The sequence below is a fragment of the Anopheles merus genome, chromosome 2R (genome assembly GCF_017562075.2).
Source record: "Anopheles merus strain MAF chromosome 2R, AmerM5.1, whole genome shotgun sequence".
In the NCBI taxonomy this organism is placed as follows: Eukaryota; Metazoa; Arthropoda; class Insecta; order Diptera; family Culicidae; genus Anopheles; species Anopheles merus.
This window is the reverse complement of record NC_054082.1, coordinates 41,203,913-41,230,177: the sequence shown is the minus strand read 5'-3', so window position 1 is coordinate 41,230,177 and position 26,265 is coordinate 41,203,913. Positions and strand designations below refer to the sequence as shown.

Below are 26,265 nucleotides of genomic sequence, written 5' to 3'. Positions count from 1 at the left end.
TGGGCGGGTGCAGGCCTTCTTCGACAACCCCAAAGGCCTTCCTCCAATCGAAGCGATGCGTTGTGGCGATGCGTCTAAGCGAAGATGCGACACCAAAAACGAGAACAAGTTTTCTCATCGCGCATTCAAGTCTTTTGTTTTGACGCTTTTTGGTGGATGATCGCAGCCATGTCTTATCGAACGGGCAATTTCTTCTGATAGCGAGAGTGGGAGAGAGATAGAGGTAGAGAGTGAAATCGAGGATCGCTTCAAGGATCTTCACCCGACACTACACCTTCCAAGCACGGACGCAAGGACGCACCGGACGCACAAGGTTCAAGGCAATCCGTGTTGGAAAAGTTTCATTCAAAATGCATCCCCCCATTGGTGTTTTTGAGGGTTGTGAAATTCAACCACACTTTCAGCGTGTTCGGAGCGAACCAAAGCGAAAGCGAACGAGCTTTGATCGCATTCCAGCAAAGGTCTGAGTGCCGCCCAGTGCGCCTGTTTGCTTGACCTTATGTAACCAGATTCCTTTGAGGCTGTCCCTCCCAAGCACAAGCACCCAATCGATGGGGCCGCTCCGGCTGCCGTCCCGCCTTGGAGGTAGAACTTCTTGCGGTGCATTATAATTTGAAGCCTGCACCGAGCGGGTGGCAGTGCACCGAGGTCACAAACGCCCCAACAGCGTAACGAATTCTCAGCTGCGCAATCGATACGGCAGCTAATTGCCGGGGATCGAACCCGGCCTAAACGTGTCGAGGAAGGGAGAGCAGCACGGCAGCCGGACGGTGGTTGCTGGCGTTGTTTTAAACCAGTCGCATTATCCTCGCACGATGCATAATGTTGCAACAGCATCCTCCAGCGCACGGCGCGGAATGGCAATTGTGCAAAAAGAAGGGGGAGTTGCTGTTTCCATTGCCCCTCCCGGTGTATGTGTTTATGGGTCGTTCTGGGGGGGATGTTTTTCTTCGTTTGTGCGATAGGTTGGGGTTTTTATCGATCAAAACTAAAGGGGCTAGAATCGTGCCCGGTTCCCATTCGGTCCCAATAATGATCTGTGAAACCGGGCCACATGTCGGTTAGAAGAAAAGCGAAAGGCCTGACGGCAGGAGCAGGCCTGAGACTGCTTCACATATGTCGGAGGGGCAATCGGGGCAAGAAATCGAGACAAATGAGAGTGAGAGTTGGCTTCTTTTTGTGTAGTCTCCCCTTCTGGTGTCTATTCCAAGCTAATGTCCCGTAAAACATCGATTTATGAGGGTGTGGCGGGGGCCTTTTTTCTTCAGCTTGCTGGAGAGATATTGATCACTCGGTTGACCAATGGCTGGTTTTTCTTTACAGCCAATTTCATAATGCAGCAAACGCTTGGAGCAATCTAGTTAGGGTCGCGAGCGATCAATCGTTGTTAGTTTCACATTCACTAGGTAGCACGCACCCATCGTACGCACTAAATAACAAAGATCTTTGTAACACACACACACAGACACCCGAGCGAACTAATCAATGCCCCGTGTAATGTGATGTAAGCTGAGATTTTGGGAGTAGAAATTTAATAATACAATGTACGGATAAAGCCCTTCATGTGCAGCTTGTGTAGCAATTGCTATTTGCAGCATCGTGCCCGCTCCACACAGATTCAACCATCGCCTTTTGCGTCTCTTCCTTCTTCTTCCTCTTCTGCCCTTCTTTCCATTATCTTTTTCCAATTTTCTTTCCCTTCCCCCAATATCTCACCCTGTCGTAACCAAAAATGAAAATTCATTCACACACAACTTTTCCTTTTCATTGAATGCAGCGTACCACCACCACCACCCAACTCCGATCATTTTCACTCTCCAGACAGGTTTCCACTACGGCGTGTGTGTGTGTGTGTGTGTGTGGCTCCCTTTTACGTTTGCTCCACCATTGCATCCCCTACGCTCCGCCGCCCGTTTGCCCCATTGCGTAATGACAATTTTCCTTCCTATCCGACAATCTTCTTCTCAACCTCGCATCATCCTTTTGCGAAAAGTGGGGAGCAGGGGGGAAGAGCGCTGGCTGGGTAGGCGGAGGGGAAAGGTTCTTCTTTTCATTTCCCGTTCCGAATCGCGCTTTTCCGATTTCGCACACATCGCGTATTATCGTGCTTGCGGGTATGTGTTTGTTTTCCGTTTTTCAGTGCCGTTCGGTGTACACTTTGGTTACTTTTCGGTTTCTCGGAGTTGTAAACCACCGCACAGACACACAAACACACACACACACACGCACGCACAGATATTTGCACTCATTTGCACAGTATGTGTTTACTGCGTGCGTGTGTGTGTTTTTTTTTAATTAAATTTCGCCACAAATAAAAGTTAACACATCCTTGGTTGGGCGGGGTGTTACAAGGGCCAACTAACGGGTAACACTAGTAGGTGAGTTTTCAAAACACACACACAAACAGACAAACTTTTCACTGTAGCTCGTTTGCAGTAAATATTCACTCTTGTCTCGGGACCCAAATTTCCACCCCAATTTTGTTTGTGGTGGTCTTCAGATTCGTCAATAAATCCTTCAAAAAATCACCATCACTGCTACGAATCTGCCCGAACCATCAGAAACGGTGTACACTTCACGACTGAACGTAACATAAGCAAATAATAAATAAAAAAAGCACAATCACTGGCACGGATTGCCACCACCATCCTCTCCCTAACCTGTTTCACTTTTGCACTCCACCACTTCTGCCTTAGCACCTTGTGGCAAAAGGGACCGCCGCAACAAACTCACAGAAACCGCGCACAGAAACACAACCACGAGTACGAACGGCCAACAGTAAACTGACGACACACGCTGAGGCCAGCCCGTGCCGAGACCGCACCGTCCGCGCACGACGGATAATTGTACGCCCGCTCTCTCTCTCTCTTTCTCCCTCGCTCTCTATGTGTGGTGGCTTTTCGCTCTACCGAATGGCTAGTCGAACCAGTCCGGCCAGGGTGGGGAGTCGAAGAAGACGAGACAAAGTTGCGGATATTTCTCTCCCTCTCTCTCACACTCTCTCTCTCTCTCGGTGTGTAAAAAGGTTTGAAGATCGGTCGACGATCACGGTGCGTGCGTGTAGACCGATCACGGCGTGCTTTTGCGCCTTCGGGGCAGTGCAGAAGACGTGTTTTTTTGCTTTGCTTTGCTGTTGATGCCACCACCGCGAGGATGGCGCAAGCAGCTGTCGCATTTGTGTTTTCGGCTCCACTTCGGGCCACTATGTGTGCTTGTGTATATGTGTGTGATGGGTCCAACTGACAGCATCTATGGGTGGTAGGAGGAGGGCTGTCAGTATGCTGTCTAGTGGCGTACGGGGGAAGGGAAAGGTATGCTGTGCTTGCGCGAACAAAGAATCATTGAGCTAGTGCGCGGACTTGGTGACAGTTAGAGAGTTGTCCAGTGGAATGGTTAGTTTGAAATGATTCCTTTTAATGCAATTAGGATACAATTAATCATCATTTTTTCGTAGTGTGACTCTCAGTGCAGGGGCACAGTTTTGCATCACCTCGTTTAATAACCATTCCGGTCAATTAGAGCCACGCACACCCAATAAGTTACGATTCACGTGTCTCTCTGGGCTGCGGTTTTGCCCAAGCAAAGCGTGCCGTGTTCGCTTTCCATTTTTTTTCGCTAATCAATCAAATACAAGCCCCCCGAGAGCAAGCGCACTGTTACCAGGCTTCTTTACCGCCCGGCACGCCAGGGACGCTCGCGGATGGTCAGAACGCACCGGCCGAGTGTGCGGCCCGTCTGGGTTTAGATTGAAGGTTTTCTAGTCCGGGTCCGGTGCAACCGGTTCCGATGCGAGCGCGAGATTCATTCACCACCGTGCAGCAACCCAGAACGATCTGGCTAGATGGAGGGGGGGGGGAGGGGGGTTGTGCGGGCGAATTAATATAACCCGCTCACCGTGTACGCCGGAAGTAGTGGCGCGCTTGATAACAGTGCTCAGACACTGTGCTGTGCACTATTATCCGGTAATGATCTAATCGGCGGCTAAATCGATGCACCGATGCACTTGAGCAAAAGGGGGGCCGCGAGGCGGACATTCTATGGCGTAAGTGGTTAGAACCTTACGTTTTGCATCGCGCACAAGCCACAGCCAAGGACCACTACACAGAGGGGAGCACTCGAAAGAAGAGCAAAAACGTGCCCGTCCCCAACGCACCGCAGCCACAGGGACACGAGCTTCCGGCTGGGTAAATTTATTTCACCAACAGTGGTGCCCACGTGCCCGCGCAAACCTTGGCGCCTTTGAACTGCTTTAACTGTTGACCCAATCGGCCGACTCTCCCCGGTTGGCGACAGAGCGGTTGCTGTGTGAGGTGCTAGAAATTCCACGCCTCAAGTAGCAGGGCGACTGTGAGTCAAGAGGAGCCGCTCAGGACACACTGCCAAACCGGCGTAGGACGTGGGAAATCCACGCGTAGCATCAGATTTATCCTTCAATCGTTACGAGAGCACACTCATTCTCCGGTGCTTGATTTTGTAAGCCCAATAACAGGAGGTACACTGACGACAGCAGTTTACGTTTGCAATTGACGGAACTGACCCTTGCGACTTCAAATGTGTGTGTGTGTGCTATTGGCATCCCATGGCTTCCGTCACGAGAACGCTTGACACAGAGAGGCAGAGATCGAGATGTTCCTCCGCCAAGGTGCGCAGCAGGGCAATGTTCAAGCATTCCTAGCCCATCGCGTACAGCCACCCGCAAGGTGTTAAGTGCAGCACAAACAGGCACAAGTGGCCAAGTACGATTGACGTAGTGTACGATGAATGATAATTTTCCTGTGAAGCTTTACACACCGAACGGCTTCAGTGGCGACACGCGGGCAGGATCTGGGAATTACCCCGCACACCGCAGGTTCCGGTCGGGTGAGCGTTGAATACATGGACACGCGACACCAGCGCCAAGTGGACACCCGCGGCTCGGGATGCTTGGGGAATCTTTGCAATGTAATGCCGTGTAATGGAATGGCCCATTTGCGAAACACGACAATGTTGGCAAGGAGAGCGATGGTAAGTGGCTGGCCATAAACTTATATACAGTGCCGGGAAGCGTCGTTAGTCATTGCAGTTAACGAGATCTAAATAAGGCTCAATTTACAGCTGGATGTAGTTGATCTGCAGTGACGTGCTGGAAAAGGGTGGATTCCAGTACGGGATGTAACTGCGGAAGTAATTGTGGATCTTTGGTGCGATACTTAAATGGATATGTCATGCTAATTTAAGATCAACTGCATGGAAGCCATTTGCTTGTTTTATGTTATTATTGCTGTATATCTACTCTGTAGCGATCTGCAATAGCATTTCCTTAGAAATATTTTGAGGAAATATGTATATATCTTTAAATCAGCTCGAATCTCGAATCGAATCTACAATTGGGAACTTCCTCTTCCTTTTTGGTTATTCTGGGAATATTTATTGATCGTTTTGTACAAATATCTCTAGCAATAACATGATGAAGGGTGTGAAATGTATCAAAATATAACAAAAATAAATATTATTGAAACAAAGTCTTAAATCTTGGAATATTCTCGATAGAAATTTCATCTAATTGGTATGTTGTTGGTATGATGGCAGCAAAAGACGTTTGATTTTAAAATTAAATCTTGGATTAAATCCGTTATATTCTGTTAATATCCGTTATATCCGTTATATATTAAATTAAAAACATAACTTAGCTAAGTACAACAATAAATAATTTGTTCTTACTACAGGGGTTCTAGTCGTTGGAATATGACTTTGATGACCGGCATGTCTCTAGTTACTATTAGGTGAAGAAATATACCGTTGCATGGATAGCGGACAATCAGCAAATTTGGTTTCGCGATGAAACCCGTAGATTACCAAAAAAGTGTATTTGATTCCCTAGACTTTCTTGAACCGGTTGAAATATACACCCCTTGCAGAAATCTAGGGCTCGTGAATTGCTGTATATTCCACCGCGACCAACTGTCTTTGGGTCGAATGAATCTCTTCTCCGATGCATACAGACCTTTAATAACTTTGCAGATTGCTTTGAATTTTCTTAGGTGGACTTTTTGTTTCCTTGATTATCCTTCCCGATTTAAAAGACCCGTCAAGTTTCAAGAATTAGCTTTTAGCTTTTCCTATATTTTTCAACTTGTCTATCCTTAAACTTTTTTAGAATTCTGTGCGACTAGGAGATCTTTACTAAAACTAGGATAGTATGAGATTTAGTTAAAATTATTAAGCAGACAACTTACTTATAGTCTTACCTCTTAGGCACTTTACCAATTAAATGACTTCTAGTAAAGGAAAATATGTCTATTTGTTGCCTTGTGAAATTTGTATTGACAAATTTAATCATCGATCATACGCTACTGCTCTCGGTCGTCAACTATTTTGTGACTTAAGTAAAAGCTTCACTTCTTGCTGGACCTACTGAAGCCCTTGAAACATTTCTCTGACTGTACCAATTTTTCTAATTTCTATTTCGACTCACGAAATACATTCACAAGCAACAACAGCAGTATTTTACGCACGCAAAACGGCTGTGTACGTTTCAATTGCTCAACACCGAGTCCGACCGACGAAGGTCACTGTCAGCGCAAAGCCTCTTGCCACCCAAAAACTCGGCACCAAATACCAAAACGCGTCCAACTGTGTACAGTGAGTTTCGGGAATTATTAGCGCTGCTCATCATCATCATTATGGCGGTGATGTTGCGTTCCAATCAAATTTCAAACTCCCTCGTTACGGACACACAAACACACGCGCCCAAATCCAAAACGGAACCATGGTCGATGGCTGTCGAAATTGGCGCTATGATGCTACACATTTCACCAAGACACCGAAGCATGGTGGCGTGCCACCGATTGGCCCTGTCCCGGCTATGGCCGATACGTGCCCGGCATAAGAAGTCGTCGTCTTCATACCCGTGGTAGACAATGGAACCCACCAAACCGCCCGGGCCCGGTAACATTGAGCCATTTCCATACGTTCCTTACGTTCCAGCATGGGTGGAATTTGGTGGTGCGTTATGCGAATCGCGTCCTACGCCTTCACGATCCGTCGGCCAGATGCGTTTATTCGAAAGTCGGTTTCGGCTCAGGGTCACCCGTCAAAAGGGGAGAGAGAGAGAGAGAGGGCATGGCTGCTTTGTTTACCTCTTTGTTACTACATTCGTCTTCAAAACAGTGCCTTGTACGGTAGAAATCTTTCTCCCGCATCACGGGCCGACAGTGCAGTGCCATACACACACACACCGCTTGATCATGAACTTGATCCCTCCGGAACGTTAAAGGGTCAGCGACGGATCTTGCACCACATTGTTACGAGTGCAATTCAAAACTGTGGCTAAGCAAATGGCACACGTTTAACGCACGCGACGGGTGGTGGTAGGTGTTGTGATTGCAGCCGCTCGACAATAGCTCGTCCTTGACGTTTGCCTCCCAGGCCATCAGCGTCTTCGACTGATCGGTCGTATGGCCACGGTTTTTACGAGCAATGGCGGACCCCATTAGCAAAAGGACAAAACGGCAATCTACGACGAGGCACAGCGTCGTGTACAACGCGCGATTAACGACAGCAACGTCGTTGTTGGCTGTCAACAAGCAGTTTGCGCTGTTGTAGCTCTTTCTAGCGCGGCAAAGGATTCGTCGGATTAGTCGTCGTCGGAGTGGCGAAAGCTGGCACTGCGTGACATTCCGACCCGGGTCGTTAAAACTAAGACCAGCAAGGACATTCGCTGCTAAAGTGCGCTTGGTGTGCACACATTTGCGTACCGTTTTGGAGGTTATCCCGCCCGGTGTAGCATTTGTACGATGGAAAGCAACATTTTATTAGCTGGTTTGATGTGCAACCTTTGCTTTGCACCTGCGAGGCATCTTGCTTGTGACTAATATGTACTATCGGTTCGTGCTAACTCCTTAAGTACTCTTCAGCAGCTGCTCTCGGTAAAATCTTTCCATCAGTTTTTTTGTTTGTTGGTTGGACACTACTGGTTTTTTAAGCTGTGTTTTTTCCTACCATCCGATGACGAACGACGTACGCGATGAACGATGTATCATGGTTTGTACTTTGCACCTTCGATCTTACTGCCTTACTCACAAACACACGCACGCCGCGCAACGCCACGATGACGAAAATTGTTGCAATGGCAAGGCAGTGGAATGGGAGGGGAAAGAGAGCGGGAAACCGGGCTTTCCAAGCATCACCACCACTGCGCTAGAATTGAACCGCAAAGGGAGGGGGGGATGACATGTACGTCATTGGATCGCCAAGGCATGATTTGCATTAATTGAAGCCTTCCGTTGAGCTGGAGGGCACGCTTAGATCGCGCGAGCTTTGCCGTAAGAGAAAGGATGTCGTATTTTTGCTACTCTTGTTGCTGCTAACGCTCGGTACAAATTGCTACGGCAACAACTACTACAGCAACAGCAACAAAAAAGAGACACCAAACATTAGCTTAATTCTTTTTTTTTACCGCCACTCGATCTGTGTTACAGTGCGAGCCGATTTTTCCATCGCTCCCGTGGCTACCTGTGCTGCTCCGTTTTTTCCATTGAACAGCTCGCAGACGGCGATGGCCTTTGAATAATCAATTTTCCATTGAGCAGGAAAATTACGCGGCTGTGTTGCAATCCGGTGAAGGATTTTCTTCGGCGAGCCGCACGTTTCGCACGTTGTGCCGTTTCTGGGCACGATCGGTTTAACAGTGACCACCGTTTGATCGACAAGTTGCAGGCTTGGCGTTCGCTTGATCTCAGTGGCTCGTGGCCCAACAGGTTCCATGGTGTGGAGGAGCACGGGAGCGAAGATGAAAGGAATACCAAATTACCTCGATGACAGAGTGTGACGAATTGTTGGAAATTGTGATGAGATCGTGACGTGCCGGTGCGCTACTGGGTTTCAGTCAGGAGTGGGATGGATTGTACAATGAAGCGTTGAGCATTCCAATAAAATTACTCTGGCGCCAGGAGCGGGATTTAGTGGGGAAGGGATAATCTTGTTGTGAGCAAAGTAACATCGATTATGTCAAACTTTGCATGGAATTAAAGATTGTACATTGATCGTTTAATGGAGATTGCATTTGCCTTCTTCAGTGTTGGGCTAGTTGAACAGGTCTTCAATGTTTACCTGTCTCAATAAGAATCTTATAAGAAATATCTTATTTGCTCTACATCATTCGCTGTGCACGTTGTATTGTATTTGACTGTGATATGTATGTATGGTTTATCTGCGCATGTAAATGTTCGATACAACGTGTTAACAACCTTTTAAACGATCAGTATTCAGTAAATTGAACTTCTTTGAAACATTTGATCGAAAATTTGTTTTTGTGGATTGTTATTTTAATTATAATAGAAAAGAGAAATAAAAATAACAGTCAGTATTTGGGTTATTTTTAAAAACCGTAAGACTATGAAAAAGTAAGGAATATCCTTTTTGAGGACACATAATTCATTGAATGCATTAGGAAACCTCCAGTTTTTTTTATAAACTTTTTTCAGATAGCAAGCAATTGCTTTTTCTGATAGTTTTTTTTTTATGAGATAGCAAGCAATGCGAACAATTTTCATACATTGAAAGGGCCTAGTGGTGCAAAGCGTCATTTAGTTCCAATCGTCTAGTGGTTCCAAAAACGTGTTAATAGCTTGAGAAAATGTCCACGGATTAATTGCGACGTTGTACTACGAACTTCAACTCAAGGATATTGAAATGAACTGGACAGAAAGCCTCTAAAATACACTTTGCCAAAAAAATAGATCTTATGATTTAGAATTAGAAGCAACAAAAGATAATTAATGTAAAACTGAAACTCGCTAAACTAAAACTGTAAATAGATTTTATGTAAGAAAAAAATAAAATAAAAAATGCTTCAAAAAAAAAACCTGTGTAATCAAAATAAACTCTTTTCTATTACCGCACAACAAAACAACAACATATCTACAGCAATGCACTTTTGCACAACATCGTACAACAGTTTAGCGATCAGTCTGTCAGCCTCAGCCAGTCTCATGCGACAGTGGATGAAGTAACACGCTTGCGCGCACGCGGGGGAAAGGTTATTGAAAATTCGGTTTTAATTACCCTGACTTTCTCACCCGGCGAGTTGTGTTTTTAGCAACGGAATGAGGAACACCAGGCTCCACCAATCGGTACCAGTACCAGGGAAGGGATCACTGTACCACCAAGCAGTGTAACACAACAATAAACGGTCGTCGATGAGTATGGTCTCACAACAAAAATGAATGAATGCACGCCAGAGATGAAGCTGTTGGGGTTGGAAATGAGTGGGCCCTGGGCTGGGGCGGGGTGTGGCGGGTTACGTAATGTCAAGGCCTTCGCCTGTGAGTAGCATTCGCTCGGGATGACTTTTTTTCGTTACAGCCATTTCTTTGAACGATCGACTTGTGCCGATCGAGCCTGGCGGTGCGTGACCGATTTATAAAAGCTCGATATAGTTAACCCAAAGTCAACACACAGAGAAACAGAGAGAGAGAGAGCGAGAGAGAGAGAGAGAGAAAGATAGAGAGAGAACGAGAGAGTGAGAAAGAGAGAGAGAGAGAGAGAGAGAGAGAGCAAAGAAAGGGTCGCAATCGACGTTTGTGTGGTGATTCCCGTACAAGAAAAAAAACGACTATTTACCCTCGAACGCTTTGCCTATTGTTGAGCAGGCCGCTGCCGGCAGGCTAGGGCTGGTAGGTTCACCGCAACTGATGACGTGGCAGCACTGTGGCGATGATGAGGTTGATTGGATCCCGCATGACAAATGGCCTTCGATGGCTTTGTTCGGTTGGGTCCGGGCCAGGACACTTAAGCTTGACCTTCTTGTTTGATTACTCGGATCGCCGCCGCCCAATGCCCTCATCGCCATCACTCTGTGCCCTTTCTGTGTGCCCCCTTTTTTACGCAAATGAATGACGATTGCAACCGTCGACGACAGTCGCAGATATCTGGTTCTCATTATCTGCTGGCGCGTATTTACGACCCGGCCCGGCTGGTTTATTCCGTTTTAGATGATGTGACAAATTGAATCCCTATGACAGCTTGATCGACAATGGCCACGGTGAGTGAGTAAAGGACAAGGCAGTTCGTTGCAACCACCGGGCAGGGGTTGGAGCAAAACTGAGTAAAATGCTTTGTTTCAGACATTTTTCTACATCGGTTTACATATCTATTAACATAGTTCTGTCTATTTTAATTTTGTAAACAATGCGGTATTATGAATCAATGATACTGACAAACCATTTCAGTGCTGCATTCATAAGAAATTATTGCCTGTTAGTCTTTGTTTCATTGTTATCCTTACACTTGATTGGATCTCTTCAGGAATAATTAGTAAACAAAGCGTGTGCAGCTGTGAACGCTTTATAGCAATAAAGAAACGCTGGAATGTTGGGATCATTCTAATGCTGAGTGTCGCAATGCTTCATGAAAGATTAATCATTATTTAATACTTTAATCCTACTACTCGAGGTAAAGAGAAATCGAGGCTAGATAATTCAAAAATGCATTCTTCAGTAGACATAACTTAATTGAAGATTAGCTTGAATTGAGACTATTAAATAGTTTTCACTAGTGTTTTGGGTCCTGCTAACAACATGATGTTTAATATGAAATGCTTAAACCATTAAACCATATTCAACATGATGGAATTAGGACCTGTTGGAGTTGAGGTTTACAATCGTAAATTTCGCCCGGTAGACATTTTTCATTACCATTAATCCTTTCCCCTATCGTCAATAACTGTCAGCAACTCACGCCGACGTCACTGTTGCAACGATCACTCTTCCAAAGCGATAGAAGCAGTCAGTGAAGGTGCAGGGTGGCAGATATCACTAAAAGGAAAATGGTTGAAAATCGACCCAGTTTCGCGGGGGGTGCCGAACCATACCGCGCCAGTTTGCACGGTCTAGCGTTTGAGTTTTCTAATTCGGCGTAAACCTCTCATCCTCAAACATCGGCCGAACCGTGCGGGCGTTTGGTAACGTTTCGGTAACGTCTTAATGGTCAGCGCAGCGTTGTTTGGGTTGGGTGTGGGTGGAAACGACATCAAACAAAACACATCGGGCCCATTCCAGCACTGAATTGAAAACGCCAAAAATGACCCAACCTCGTCTCGCGAAGTACAAAGCGAACTCAAACGGTCTTACGAAACCTCGATCAAGCCGAATCGAGTGTGTGGTGGAGGTTTAGAGGAGTGTGAGAGAGAGATATCACTCGATAGTTTTGCTGTAAAGCAGAGACATTTCTAATTCCTTCGGTAACTCTTCCAAATTAAATCAACTTTTGTGACATCCTGTGCGGATCTTTAGTAGAAGGAGGCCAATCTTTGTTCATGTCGATCGCAAAAATTGACCTTCATGGCAACACACACACACACACAGGCAAGGGCACACAAAAACACAGACAAAGCAAATACTTGTCGCATATTTGATAAAGTTTGCATACTTTTGGAAGGAAGTTACCAAGCATGAAAAAACAGTTACCGTGGCTGAAAGAAGGGAGAGATACCAACGTTTCGTACAAATACAAATTGTTGACCGACTGCTCGATTGCGGAGGGGGAGGAGGCTTTCGCTTTCGTGTCACTGGTTGCGCATTTCCTCCCGCTTCTCCTTGCCTTCGTTTCACCACACGTTTGTGGCGAGCGAGATGCTTCGCCTACCGAGGAAAAGAATTGCAAAAGACCACCGGCCAACGCCGCGACGCACGTAATCGTAGCCCGCGCGCACATGGTGCTCTTGTCGCGTGTGAGCTGACCGCGTGTGCCGTACCTGGTCGTAAACCATGCCACACACACACACACACATTCCCCATGGCTTCTATTTGTCGAGCTTCAGATACGGTCTGGCCAGTTCGATGAGCAAAGGCAAAGCGACGTCGTATTGCCGCTCATAATCGATAGAGCGAACGATGCAGAGTGTCGTTCCCAAGTAAACCAAACAAAAAAGCGCACACACACACACACACACACACAACGCACCCGTTCAGGTCCCAGCCTTTCTCCGGCAGTTTTCACAGGAGTCCAGAAGTTTGTGCTTTTGCCTTTCGAAATATATGGTTCCCTTCACGATCCCCGCGGCAGGCACTGCGGAAAGGCAATCTGTTACGCAAGCTTCTATCACGCCAGCCCCGAACGTCTTTCGGTCCCCGAAAGATGCAGTTTAATAAGCATCATCATCATGGCTTCGGTGCATCGTCCGACTAAATGTGCCCAAGTCCCCAACGTGGGATTGGTTCGTTTTTAGCGGGCAAATAAGTCCCCCCCCCCCGTTCAACGTAAACAAACTGATTGTTTGTGGCGGAGCCCTTTAAAAAAGGATGAAAGGGAGGGTTTCAGTACATCCCCCGGGCGTACAAAACGCGGTACGCTCGAACGACCCCTCGCTCCCGCGCTTCGATCCCAAAAACAATACATTGGCCTGTTTAACGTCCTGCTAAGTGACGGAGGAACGTTGCTTTTTGTCGATTGTCGTTGCTGTAGAGTAAGCGTTAGTGTCCTCGACCTAATTTCTGCTTGTACCGCCACGCTTATGAGTGATGGCGTTTGGGGACGGTGGGAAGCTAAAAAAACAACAGAGAGGTTGTGATGTAATATTCATAAAGCGGCTAGTTCAACGAACGGACCGGGTTGGATTCGATTGTATCGATTTGCTGCGGGGGTATTCCCAACGCGTCAACGTTGTCCTTTCGCTTATCAATCGGTAAACCTTCCTGAAGCACGTAGCTAGTGCCACGCATGGGCATGGGCCACACTTTAATGTTCTATCAGCTGGGATGTTTGTATGATTTATTCAGCGTTTTACGAAGGTGGAACATTGACTACTTTTTATCCGAAAAAAAAATTAAATAACTAGCGTACATGGGGACAGGACCAGAAGTTGTTCATTAATCATGCATTAGCTGCCTCAGGGACTGTGTAATCACTAGCAAAGGTACACTATCGTCATAAGTTATCTCTGGACGTACATTTCCCAATAGGATGTCATTAACCAATCGGATGATCCGTTCCTTGATTGGATAGTCGATAAGAATTTGATCTAGGTGCAATCTTTTTATAAATGTGCATTATGCTAATGGAAGCTGATTAAGATATATGAAGAGATCAGATGTTCAGTTAATGAAAGGGTATGAACTTGGATCAAAATAGTAAAATAAAACAATAGTTTTGGTTGGTGCTATTTGAATATTGTCCATTGAAATTGGAGTTTTTATATTCATTATTCTTGCGATTTACCATCAACGTGTCTGAGCCCTGGTTAAACTAGTTGATTATCAAACCTTAGTTTTTTAATTGCACTCATTGTAAGGCATTAAAATGGGGTTTTTGCAATAAATTAACAAAACTTTCATTGTAGTATCCTAATTAATATGGTTTGTTTTATTTTTCTAACTTTCGGTTTACAATTCCTGTATCCTCGAATGTCTATTCATTAAAGGCTGTTTATCAACTAAAAAAATCCTGAGAGACTTAATGTTTGTCCTACGGTGATCCGGATCTTTACAGCAGTATAGCTTGTCGATCGTTTGAACAGAGCTTTGTTTAGCATTCAAATTAGATTTGAGTAGAATTAATTGCACATTTTTTCCAATAGGTATCAGAATACTCACGGTTTCAACAAAACCCCGTGAAAACATGTTTAAGTATGGTTGTGGGTTTAATTTTAAATAAATAAGTAACATCTGTAAACCCGTTTAGTATAATGCAAAAAAGATGTCATGTAAAAAAAATTCTATTCAATTACTTCATACCAAAAAATAATATTGATGTTTTATTTCGGTTTCTTTGGACGTCTGCCTAAGACATTAAGTGTATCATTAAGTATAAAAAAATACCAAAAGTGCTCTAGATGTAAACTGCTGCTTTTAATGGAACAAGGTTTTTTTTTTATCTTTTAATACTTCTAAGAGCCATTCTACAATGCGTTTCCATTAACACATACTCGTCATTGATACGCAAGTTGCACACCTGGTTGAAAATGGTTAGCAATTTTTTTAACTTCTTTTACGAGTATCACTAATAAAGCAACTCCTCTGTACACGTGCCCTTCCTTGAGACGCAAACTATTAATGAAGAAATTTTCATCACAGGAGTAGAACAAAAACAAACTCCGACAACACTTTACTGTATCCTTAAGCTGGCGGAAGTACCCAAGGCAAGGTTAATTAGTGACGAGTTTCGTGACTCAGCGTTTTACAGGTGAATCAGCGAGCGAAAGAAAATGAAGTGACGCAAAACAGGTGGTGCGAGATTTTTTTGCTCCTTCCATCTGTTTTCAATCTACCTTTTCTTAAGTAGATCGAATTTGTAAAGGTCAGTGATCTGACTCAGCGTGCAAAGGTGCAAGTGGTTTGCCGTGATTATTTTTAGTATCTTCAAAATGGAACAGAATTTTGTATAATACTGTAAGCATAAATATAATTTCTCCTCAATTCACCAACCAGGCTACTTTTGGAATAAATCTCACGAAATAAATTCAGGAATTACAGTCCGAAGGAATTAATCTCACCGTGTAATTGCGCACCCGCATAAATGTAACCTGCTAATTAAAATTACCAATCGTGCCCGAAAGTGAAACACTCAAAAAACTGACCCAAATCCGCGACCGCACTGCAACGGCCCACTGGGTATTCACCCGAAGCAAAAGAATGTCCGACCGAATGGACGGCCGGAGTGACATAAGCGGGACCAACGGACCGAACGGGGGCAAATGAAAACTTTTACCACAGCAGGCCGCCGGTGAATGGGTGTGTGTGTGTGTCACTTTTCAGGCGCTGCTGCAGCTCAGAAACGCACTGTTGCCCCCCACAAACTAACACACACACACGCACAGTCTTGCAGTCCGTGAAAACTCAGTAGCCTGCAGTGATAGCCGTGGTGGCGTGTGGTGGTGCGTAATCAACACCTTGACAAATCCGATACACCTCCAAGCTTCAATGTGCGGGTAAGAGGAGGGGCTTCTCTTACACCCCTACCTCCCCCGGTGCTACAGCGCACACTGCGTTAAATAATCTAATTTCGTCAGCTAAATCAACCACCGGTCAATGCAAAAACCGAGAGTGGGAAAAAACCAGCGCCAAGCTTAGCCGAGCGCGACTGTATGTGCGTGAAAAGTGCACGAGGAGTCCTCTAGCCAAGACGCTTAGTGCAGCGTAAACAAAGTAACATGCGTTGGAGGTTAATTCTGCCACAAAGCTCACAAATACCGACGAAGCTGCAAGACAGTTGGAGTACGAACATAAAAAGGCAATCAACAAAGATATTTATTTGGACGCGGCAAACGCGCGCACGTGGGTAGCCGCATAAGAAAGTGAGACGACGAGCGCTATTTACGGAAAACAAGAAATAAAATAGAAATGTGTGTCATTAATAATAGCAACAGCATCAATACCAAACAAAAAACCCGAAGAGAAGTAGCCCACCTCAACACTCGTGACTGGCCTGGCATCAAAATCCATTGACCGTCGCGTGTTGTGCTCTGCACACGGTGCGTGGCTATGCACGGTTATTTATTCATCTCTTGGTTCCCTCTTCCTGCCCTGTCTCTTCCCAACACAGAGAGAAAGGCCCTGGAGTCTGCGAAGAGTCTGCTGTGTGTGTGTGTGTGTGAGTGGCAAAGGAAAACGAAAGTGTCACGGCAGACGAAAGCGCACTAGGCCAAGTCGGACTGCCCGAAAAGCGCCAAAACTTCCACCACCGCGGTCTGCCGGCCCCTCTGTGCCCTGGGCACGACGCGCAAACACACTCACACCCTATCCACAAAACCGGAGTAACCTGATCGGTGGTTTTCGGTTCGGTTCGGGCGGTTCAGTTTGACCTGGAGACCCGGGAATTATGTAAACGTCACACACTTACGCTCGGCCCAACCGTTCACCCAAGACGCGACAAAAAGTGAAGGAAGGCGCACCAACAACACACACACACATACATCTACACCCTACAGCATTCCCAGCCAGCTGATGAAAACTGATGCGGTCAATCGGTTGACCGACAAACCGACAGACCGACTGATCTCAATTTGATGATTTCCGTGCTGCGTCTCTGTTTGGGGCTGTTCACACACACACACACGAGGGAAGCTTTTGGATTCACTTCGATTCCGAGGTGTGGTGCCTATGTTTGTAAGGGGAATCATTTTAACCCTTGGTTATTGCTTTTTAATGTGTTTTTGATTTCACGATGACAACTGCAACGGTTTGTTGTTTTGTGCGTGTGCGTGACTCCTTCTAAAACTGCGTTGCTGAGGTCCGTGCGTAATCCACACAGCATCATGGACGAACTGCACTCAAAGTTCATGTAACGCAACCGGTTGCGTGTCCATAAACCCTTAAATGCATGTACGCCATGCTGTATCGGGGAGTGCTACGTCATGAAGTCTGTTTGTTTGTTTATTAAACGCGATGATCGCAAACAGCCAATAGAATTCGTACACAGCAGCTATTCGCTGCTAAACAGATGCACGGAACACACACACACACACACACACACACACACATCTTTCAACCGCTTAGGTAGGATCGCACCATCATAGAAGAAGAAGTTTGTGGCTTATTATATCACCGAAATCGGTACACTAACCGCTGTGACAAACTTGAAGACAGACGAAAATCGACAGAGACACACACACCTAGCCGGGGTGTAATGCAGAGGGTAAGCAAGAGGAACGGGATGGGATCTACCCTGACGATGGTGGCAAATCGGCATAACTGTTACGCAACGCGGTTATCTGGTGGTATGGCACTTTTTATTTTCGCAACACCAGCACCTCTGTGACGAGTTCGATTCGATCGTTGGAGAATCGGGCTGAAAGATACAACAATAGAGGAACCAGCAGGCAAAATGCTCTAAACGTTGTCCATGCAGCTGCAGCTCTAGTTGAATTTAAAACCGATTAGTAGTAATTGTTTGGAATTCATTCTAGATTGTATTGCAAATATATTGAATTGATATTTGGAGCTACACTGATGACAAAAGTAATTAAAACAGTACATTTACACCGCAATGAACCCCACAACAAAAAACAATCGCAATTAACACTCTTCTGGTGTGCAGGTTTCCCTAAATAATGACGTCCAAGGTGTCTGATGGCGCGAGTGCTACGCGTAAGTGAATTCCAAATTCGACACGTCTGGCCATTAAACTTCTGCCGGCGCAGCCACTGACGTCAAATCATCAAGCACCGGGCCGTTCGGTGCCTCGAAACAATCGAATTCTGCCTCTGCAGATTCAATGACTCATTACCTTCGCGATCCTTAAACGATCATTAGAAAGCATGCGGACGAAGTAGATGGATTGAACGCGGAACTGGTGAAATAATATGCCGAGAAAGGTCAGCTTATTTTCAAGAAAACGCTAAAAATCGAATGAAATTAAGATTTGTTTCCATCTACCAAATTATTGCTTCGTTTTGACCTTTTTATTTTCACTTCTGCTTGTTTTTCGCTTTTTCTTTCGAAAAGTTTCAGCAAAGCTTTCGAGCAGCAACGAAAAGCGAGCAGTTCACCAACACACACACACACACACACATACAAATCGTTCAAGCACACAAAGCTCACATTGTATGCAATCTTGCATAAAAACAACTGCAACAAATGGCGCGCCGCGACTTAGCGAACGTTGCGTGCAATGTGCGATACAAAAGATTGCAATGCTGCATGCAATTTTAAGCGACGAACCTTTTGGTGACGCAACGGAAAACTTAGAATAGATTTAAAATGTAAATGTAAAGATGAAATACGAACTAGCCAGTTTCTTCTTCTGTTTGGCTTAGCAAGTTACATGAAAATGCCGATGTACTGGCGTTATAGATGTATTACGTACCACGCGGCCGGATAGTCAGCCGTTGATACAGGGATTGAACCTATTAAGCAAGTCAGCTTAATATTGTTATTTTAAAACGTCAACAATACCATAGTTTAAACTCAATTAAATTCAAATAATCCCGTTTTCCAAGGGTGCAAAAAAATCAATGCTTAATTATGAACCCAAACTAGTTCAAGCTCACTTCCGGCGATTAATGTTGTTGTTGTTTTGTTTTTAAATTTGCCATACTGGTGATTCATCAGATTGTTTACTTGTTACTAAAATGTAGCAGGGAGTCTTTCTGTCTACAGAAAAAGCTCAAACTATTATTCTAGTTCATGTTCTAGGTCCAAAGATTGCTTCAACTGGAAAGATGATGTTTGTTCCTACATGAAATACCGTTGCCTGACCGGCGAATAATGTGAACAGAAAACCGGCTCCTCGCGCGGACGTTCCGCGAGACTTTTATTACGGATGGAATTTGCATAAAAACGAATCATCGGAATGTATGGCACCACGGTTTAAATGACTTCTCGTGGCGCGGAGCATTACGTTTATTTCAGAGCCTTTATTTTAATCCCCAAAATGTATGGGTGGCATAAAATTCTACTTCGTGCTAGACACGTGTTCCACAAACCTGAGAGAGGTCCTATCTCATTCCAATCTCTGTGTCTGTTCGGCCAGTGTTGTATCTGTTTGTCGTAAGGTCAGGTTCGAGCTTCCGCCACTGGTGCGCGCGCGAGCATCGACGGTGGTGGGGTGGCCACATTCGCAAGCGCTTCCCAACGCAGTGTGCGTAGGTAGCTGGGCTGGGGAGATGGAGCTCACCAGCCAGCCCAATGACAACTACTTCGGCAGGTCGATAACAGCGAGCAGGGAGATCGAGTTTTCGATGGTCAACTTGAACTTGAACGACGTGCGGTTTGTCGGGCAGCCCGTGTTGTACACGTGTGCGACCCGCTCGCCGTGCTGTAACACGCACACAAGCAGTCGCGATCGCGGGCAGCGTTACACAGCAAACATCTTGAGTTGTAGAAAATCCACACTACATGCGGAAACGACGACGAGTGGCATCGGTGTTGGGGCTCGCGTGGTTTGGGATGAATCGGTCCAAGACAATTAACGGCGGAAACCAAATTTTCCGAGCTTTTCAGCAAAACTTCGTCCAGCCGGATCATCATGGCATTGAGACGAGTTAATAGCCTCGATGGCAGCCGAATGGTGGAACGGTTGAGAGGTTTTTTATATGAGTGGTGTCGTGAACTAACAGCCACTCGAGTTTAATTACAGCTCTACCGGGCGCTGGACACTGGAATTGTCTATATCCGTGTGATTTATTGCACACAAAAAAAGAAACAACCACAGCGCAAAATTACACCACAAAAACGGGCAATGCAAATCAATACCCTTTTTTGGTAGATTAGAAGGAGAACGGGTTTGTATAACCACTTCTCTCTCTCTCTCTCTCTCAGCCATTATCAAACGGATTGCGTAACACCATTATCATCAAAGTGCTATTAAATTTATTCTAAAACAGCAGATCCGGTTTTCCCGTCACCGGGTGGCGAAGCAACAACCTCCCAAAAACAGCTGTCGCTTGACCAACTCAAACGGCGCGAAACAAGTTTTGAGGCAGGAAGTTTTTTTTTTCATCTTTTGGTTGTTTGTTTCTGTCGAGAAAATCTCAACCTTCAGCCGTGGGGAACAGCACGAGTCGGTTGATTTGACACTTTCGGAACCAACGGTGCCGTGGTAACGTGGTACAACAAACCGACCCTAGCGACATTATCGATTCGAAGGCTGCGATAGCTTAGATTACGGTCGCGTCTACGGACCGGATGGTTTCGGTGGCGAGGTCACTCGCGCTACGAATGTCAAGGGAGCTGGGGGGGGGGGGGGGGCGAGGTGCAGCAGCACCACACTAATGAACATCACATACCTTCTCGTTCGTCTCCTGGGCGAATCAATAAACGTTGCATGTTGCGCACCGTCGCCATGAAGTAGTAATTATTGTTTAGAAAAAAAGCGAGAAGATAACATTAAGAAGGCAAGGCTAAGGGGCACAAGGTGTTGATCGGTCACCGAGCAGCAGGTTCAATGATTGCACACAATCAAACGTGTAGCTCTAATTGCTGGGGGAAGATATTGTGTGCGCTACCTGACGCCGTAATGAGCGTGAAGAGCTTTGGCTACTTGAATCGCTTCATTTATTGTTCGATTTAAAGGATTTTAAAGCAAGGAAGCAAGTGGATCACGCGAACAATATCGTACCATACGCGTTGGAGTGCAGACAAAACCTCGATCCAGCAAACCGGCAAACGGCTAGAAACGTGACAGTGGTTTAGTGAAAGTGTAGCTGCAGTAGAAAGCTATTTTAGCGAGAGAGCATACATACGCCCTCCCTAGTGCACGCTATCGATTGGACGCAAAGTGTCTAGCGTAGCCAAATACACCCAGTACCCTCCTGCATGAAGCTCACCCACGGCTCACAAACCGGCATTAGCAAACAACGCGACACGAGCGAGCAATCGTCACCAGATGTATGCGAAACGAACATAAAAGCCTTCTTTTGAGGGGACGGACACACCTTTGCTTAAACGTCAATATTTTACTTTTCTGATTGCGTTCTCTTGCTTCCCAAAAATACTCAGGCACAAACTCAGACACATCCAAAAAGAAGCGTCCAACCATGATCGCTATTGTGTGTAAGGGGAAGAGCGAGTGAATTGACGTAAATCTTGGCCTGTGTAATCAGTTGTTTTTTTCCTTCCTTTAAATTTAATATGCACAGCAAACGGTTCAATGTTTCTCAATGATTCTAAGAGTGCTGTAATGTTAAGAATGATTTCCCCGCCCGAACAACGCATTGGCATGGCGACAAATTGTCATGCCGCATTGCCTCCCCACCGACGGAGAGTGACCCTTAGGGCGCGCCGGGGCGGAGCACCCCGGTGCAGGTTGATTGATATGGCGCTCATTAATGGTAGCTTTGCGCGTCGATCGCAATGAACTGTTGGGAGATGCATGGGTCACGGACGGGGCAGCCCACCAACAACTCGGCTCATTAGATGACGCGGGCAAGATTGTGGACCGCTCGTGTGCTGACCCCATTTACATCCTGAACCCCGGGATGCCATAAGGCTCAGCAACCCACCCATCTCGCTAATCATCCCTGTCGTCACAGTGCGGGACGACCAATCGTATTGCAAACTGGTTCGCTGAAGGATGATAGTATGTGCTAGTAAAGAGAACAAAAAGCGACTACTTACGTTACTGCGGGTGAGTCGGCGGTCCAGCTGAACATTCGCTGGATACGGCGTTTGTCCAGATTGGGCCGGATCGCGCCCAAACCCTCCTCAGCCTGCTGTGGCTGCGTCCCGGGCGGTTGCGTTGGGGCTGCTGTGTCCGCCGGTTGCTGCGTTGCGGTGGCCATCCTTGACCCTTTCTAGCTAATCACTTATCAACACGTATTGCCGACCAAATAAAATCACACACACGCGTGAATCCACAGACACACACGCACACACACACTTGGATTCGTCCGGCTTTAAGCTTGCGGCTCACCCGAACGTCTCTGCTTGCTTAGCTGAGACTGTTCGCGGTTGTTTGCGATTTGGACACTTTTTTTGTTTGTTTGTTTGGTAAAATCTTCACAATCCTTCAATAGCCTAGAATGGGTTGGTTCGACGAGAAAAAAACATGGAAATAAAGTACACAATGTTGAAAGCAAACAACGAATTTTAATTCGGACTGGTTCGGCTTCCAAAGTCCACACCAACACACCAACCACCGTGTTGTCGAAACGAAGAAAAACGGTATACAAACGAACCAGCAAGAGAGAGAGAGAGAGAGAGAGAGACAGAGAGGGAGAGAGAGAAATATTGAGAGAGCTTTTTGTGCCAATGACTTGCGTTTGGAAGATGTCTTAGTTTCTGTTTTGCGTTCTCACTTTTGGGCGCACTCAACCTGTGAACGCGTGCGTGCTTGTGAGGTTCGTCGCTTGTTAAGTTTTTCGTATCGTTTTTGATCGTTGAAGTCTTCACGGTCACGGTGGCACGAACGATACGTTTTCAATGCTTCCATAGCATTTTTTTACCGGCACATAGTGAACGTCAGAAAAACGTCAAATTTTAGCTATAAAATGGCAAATTTAAATAAGGAAATAATTACAAAAACAGCGGCGTACGAACAGCAGCGGGTTTTCGTCCCAATTTCTGAGAGATGCTGCAAAAGTGCAACGTGCAGCTTTTGGGGGAATGCGGGTAGTGACTCACTTGACACCGAAAACCGCTCTTTCAAGTGTAACCTCTTTGCGTGCCGTGATGCTGTACGGTGGTGTGTGCAGCACCAAGCCGTAGGAGCTTTTACCCTTCCTGCACTGCTCAACGTCTGCACTCACTTTCTTTTGTATCGGATGGGGATTTTTGTTTTACTGCCGTTGCACCGTTTGCGTTGTGTCTTCTCTCTTGGCCCGCTTTCGGTCACTGGTAAGCGCTCAGCTCAAGTTCACGGACTCGCAGCAGCGGGCTCTCTTTTCACCCTCCGAAGAAATGCCATCGCGCACTCATCCCAATCTCTTGCCTTGGCTCGGGCTTCTCTCACACCTTGGTCTCTCTAAAGCTGCTCAACCACCGAACGCACCAATCCGCCCGCCCCAGGCCTAAGACGAGAAACGCTAAACTTCCTCTCGCGATCGCACACGATCTTTTCTAGACACTTTCTGTTCCACAAAGCAAACCCAGCCCGAAAAAAAGCATCCAAAAAACCGTGCCAAATGATTTGCTGTAACAACACACACTGCAACTTACTTTTTACACACTACTCCGTACAACACACACTACACACACGACCACCAAAATAGGGACGTAGAAAAGTCGTACCGCGAGAGTCGATACACGTTCGATGCAGGGCACGGAAAACACTTCATTCACCAACGGCGACTAGAAACGCAATAAACCAGGGCCCAGGGCTCCCCGGGTGGAGATCGAGCATTCGTTCGAGCTGCGTCAAAGTCCCCGTCGGTCGGTCGGCCGACGGTGCTCAGTTTCGTATCGTCGTCGTCGTCGTCGTAGCCATCGTCGTTGAAGTTCATCGGCGGGAAGGCGCTCGCACACGCGGTACATGCGTGAGTTGCACCCTAACGTAATCAAGCAGGCGGTGGTGGTGGAGCGGCTTTAGCAAAGCAAAAACAAATCTAAAACATCAGCAAATCATGCATTACGATTGGTGCATTAATGCAGCGGCAATGTAAGCAGGCTTTTTTTAAGCATATTTTATTGTATTTTAGTGTGCGGCGATCAAAAGGCGATCAAAACATCTTTTTTTTTAATATGATGGTAAAGACAGTCATTTAAAAAATAGGAGTTAATTATTTTGATTCACCCCAATAGCCTCCAACCAAGGGAGCTTTTCGACTAGTGAGGCAAACAAAGGACGTTAGGATCTTATCTGGGACGAAAGGAGTTACGGGAGGGCGTCTCCACCGATGCACTCATTTCGAGGTTGTCGACACACACGCACACACAAAAGGTTTGTCACCTGCCTTTTTTCCTCGTCCAATGCAACACACAATTTAGGCAATCACCGTTTGTTTGTTTAATCGGTTCCACTTTCTAGCGTGTGCTGCGGTGACCTTGCGTTCCGGCACGATCCATATACGCTAGAAGATCTCCTGCAAATTTGCTTCCATCTTCCACACTTCCAACGTGAGTGATAATTAACACATCCTCACGGTTGGATGGCACCACCGTTTGCATCGGCCAGTTGGTAAGACCTTATTGCCAAATGAGCAATCATTCCGACACCGGTGTGACATATCATCATCACAACACCTTAGGCCATCCGGTGCCGGAGGTCGATCGATAGCGGGGAAATCACTCTAATCTAAATTTAATGCCACTGCGCTACGGATCTGTATGATGCCACACGGCTATCCTTGGACAAGCTGCGTGGTAGACAGCGCAGCTCAAAACATTCCATCGTTCTTCGACCGTGAACCTTTAATCTACAGGAATCGTTACGATACAAACACCGAAACGATAGCCCCCACCCCTACCGATCGAATGTTTCCAATTATGTATCGATTATTTCGCATCGCCAATACAATCTGCGTTGTTGTCGTTGTTCGTTGGGATCGTTTTTAGTTGTTGTGTTTTTTGTTGTTGTTGTTGTTGAAACTTGTCGATATTTTAAGATGATAAACTGAAGCCGCTGTGCGCCTTCGATCCAATTAGCAGGCATGCGTGAGAAATGCGTTTAATTGTAAATATGCCGGCAAAGGTCCGAGATAGAGCGGCCGTCGGGGCATCGTCGATCCAGCTGGGCGGATTCGTTGTTTTACCGATACGACCATTTCTTCTCCTCCCCCTTTGTTTCTCCAATTTGATTGCAGTCCACAGTGTACGGCGTGTACGGTTCATTCGTCGCTACCACCATAATCGTCGCTCGATCGCAACGCACTTGCGGGAGGTACATGCGTACATGAGACGGGTGAAATGCAAGTGCATCCAGCAACAGTCGATTCGGTTGCGTCTTCCGTGTTACGTGACACGGGGCAAACTCGAGGCACTTCGGGTACGTACACACCGCACGCCTTCTTCAACCCGATCTTGCTCGACACGCTCATAGTAGAGAGGGCATCACAAGTTATACGCGATCACCAATCTCTCTCACTTCTTCCCGTAAACATTGAGGAGAATTTTTTAGCAGAAGAGAGGAGCAGCAAACCTGCAAGAAATCTAAGCTGGTGTATCTCGCTTATATCCTACCCGGTTTTTGTTGACCTCGTCTATTGCACAACGAAAACCACTTGGCTGGTGCTGTCGGTTAGACGAGATCGTACTTCGCATTTTGTTACAGAATGCATTTAGTTTTCGCCAACAACCAACATTCCTGTGCAAGCTGTAGCTCAACATTCCAACTGCTTTCGACCAACTGTTGCTTCGTATAAGAGATGTATAGCCTGAGTTACAATGAGTGAGTTATTGGGAGCTTCCAAAAGAAGCTACAGATTGTATGTTTTTATGATTCATTTGTTAAGAGTTTTTTTAAATCTCATCTGCGATTCAACTCATGCACTGTCTATGCCAACGAGCGATTCACTCTTTTTGTTAATTAACTCAACCACTTCCCGCAACGATCCTATATTTAAATATCCTTAAAAAATCATAGAAACATAAAAAACAACTCGTCTGAATCTGAAGAAAACTATAAAAAATTGAAATAAAAAATACCAAAACAAAAAATTAAAGGTAGTAAACCAGCTAGTTCTAAGCCGATATATTCCACATTTGTTCTATGTAGATTCTACAACTTCGTCAAGTTTCGGTCTGTCTTTTCCGGCTGCTTTAATTTCGCATAATAGAGTAGTAAGTCTTGCGAGTTTTCACCGCGAGCTATCCTCGAAAGGAACTACCAGCCTAGCAACCTCCGAATAGAGAATAGAGGTGTGCCCCAAGAATCAGAACCGTGTGATTCATTCAGTTCATTCTACAGAATGACGTC

At 45.9% G+C, this 26,265-nt stretch overlaps 1 protein-coding gene and 1 long non-coding RNA gene across 4 annotated transcripts in view; one reads left to right on the top strand and one right to left on the bottom strand.

Annotated features, from left to right (window-relative positions):
* LOC121589482 (ABC transporter G family member 23) overlaps window positions 1-23,698 on the bottom strand; it is a 44,922-nt gene extending 21,224 nt beyond the window's left edge. For 2 of the 3 annotated variants that reach the window (XM_041908426.1, XM_041908427.1), the window contains exon 1: window positions 2,661-2,793. Coding sequence is in view for 1 of the 3 variants with exons in the window: in XM_041908425.1 (XP_041764359.1) it covers window positions 22,032-22,195 (164 nt within the window). In the remaining 2 variants the exon portion in view is untranslated. Of the gene's footprint in view, window positions 1-2,660; window positions 2,794-22,031; window positions 22,431-23,570 lie in introns of those variants that run through there. The other variant, XM_041908425.1, reaches the window with a different exon arrangement.
* A 94-nt stretch (window positions 23,699-23,792) lies between these two features.
* LOC121589484 lies at window positions 23,793-24,929 on the top strand. The gene is made up of 3 exons (XR_006004314.1): window positions 23,793-24,009; window positions 24,153-24,291; window positions 24,379-24,929. It is a non-coding gene; the product is annotated as an uncharacterized LOC121589484 (long non-coding RNA).
* Window positions 24,930-26,265: the final 1,336 nt, after the last annotated feature.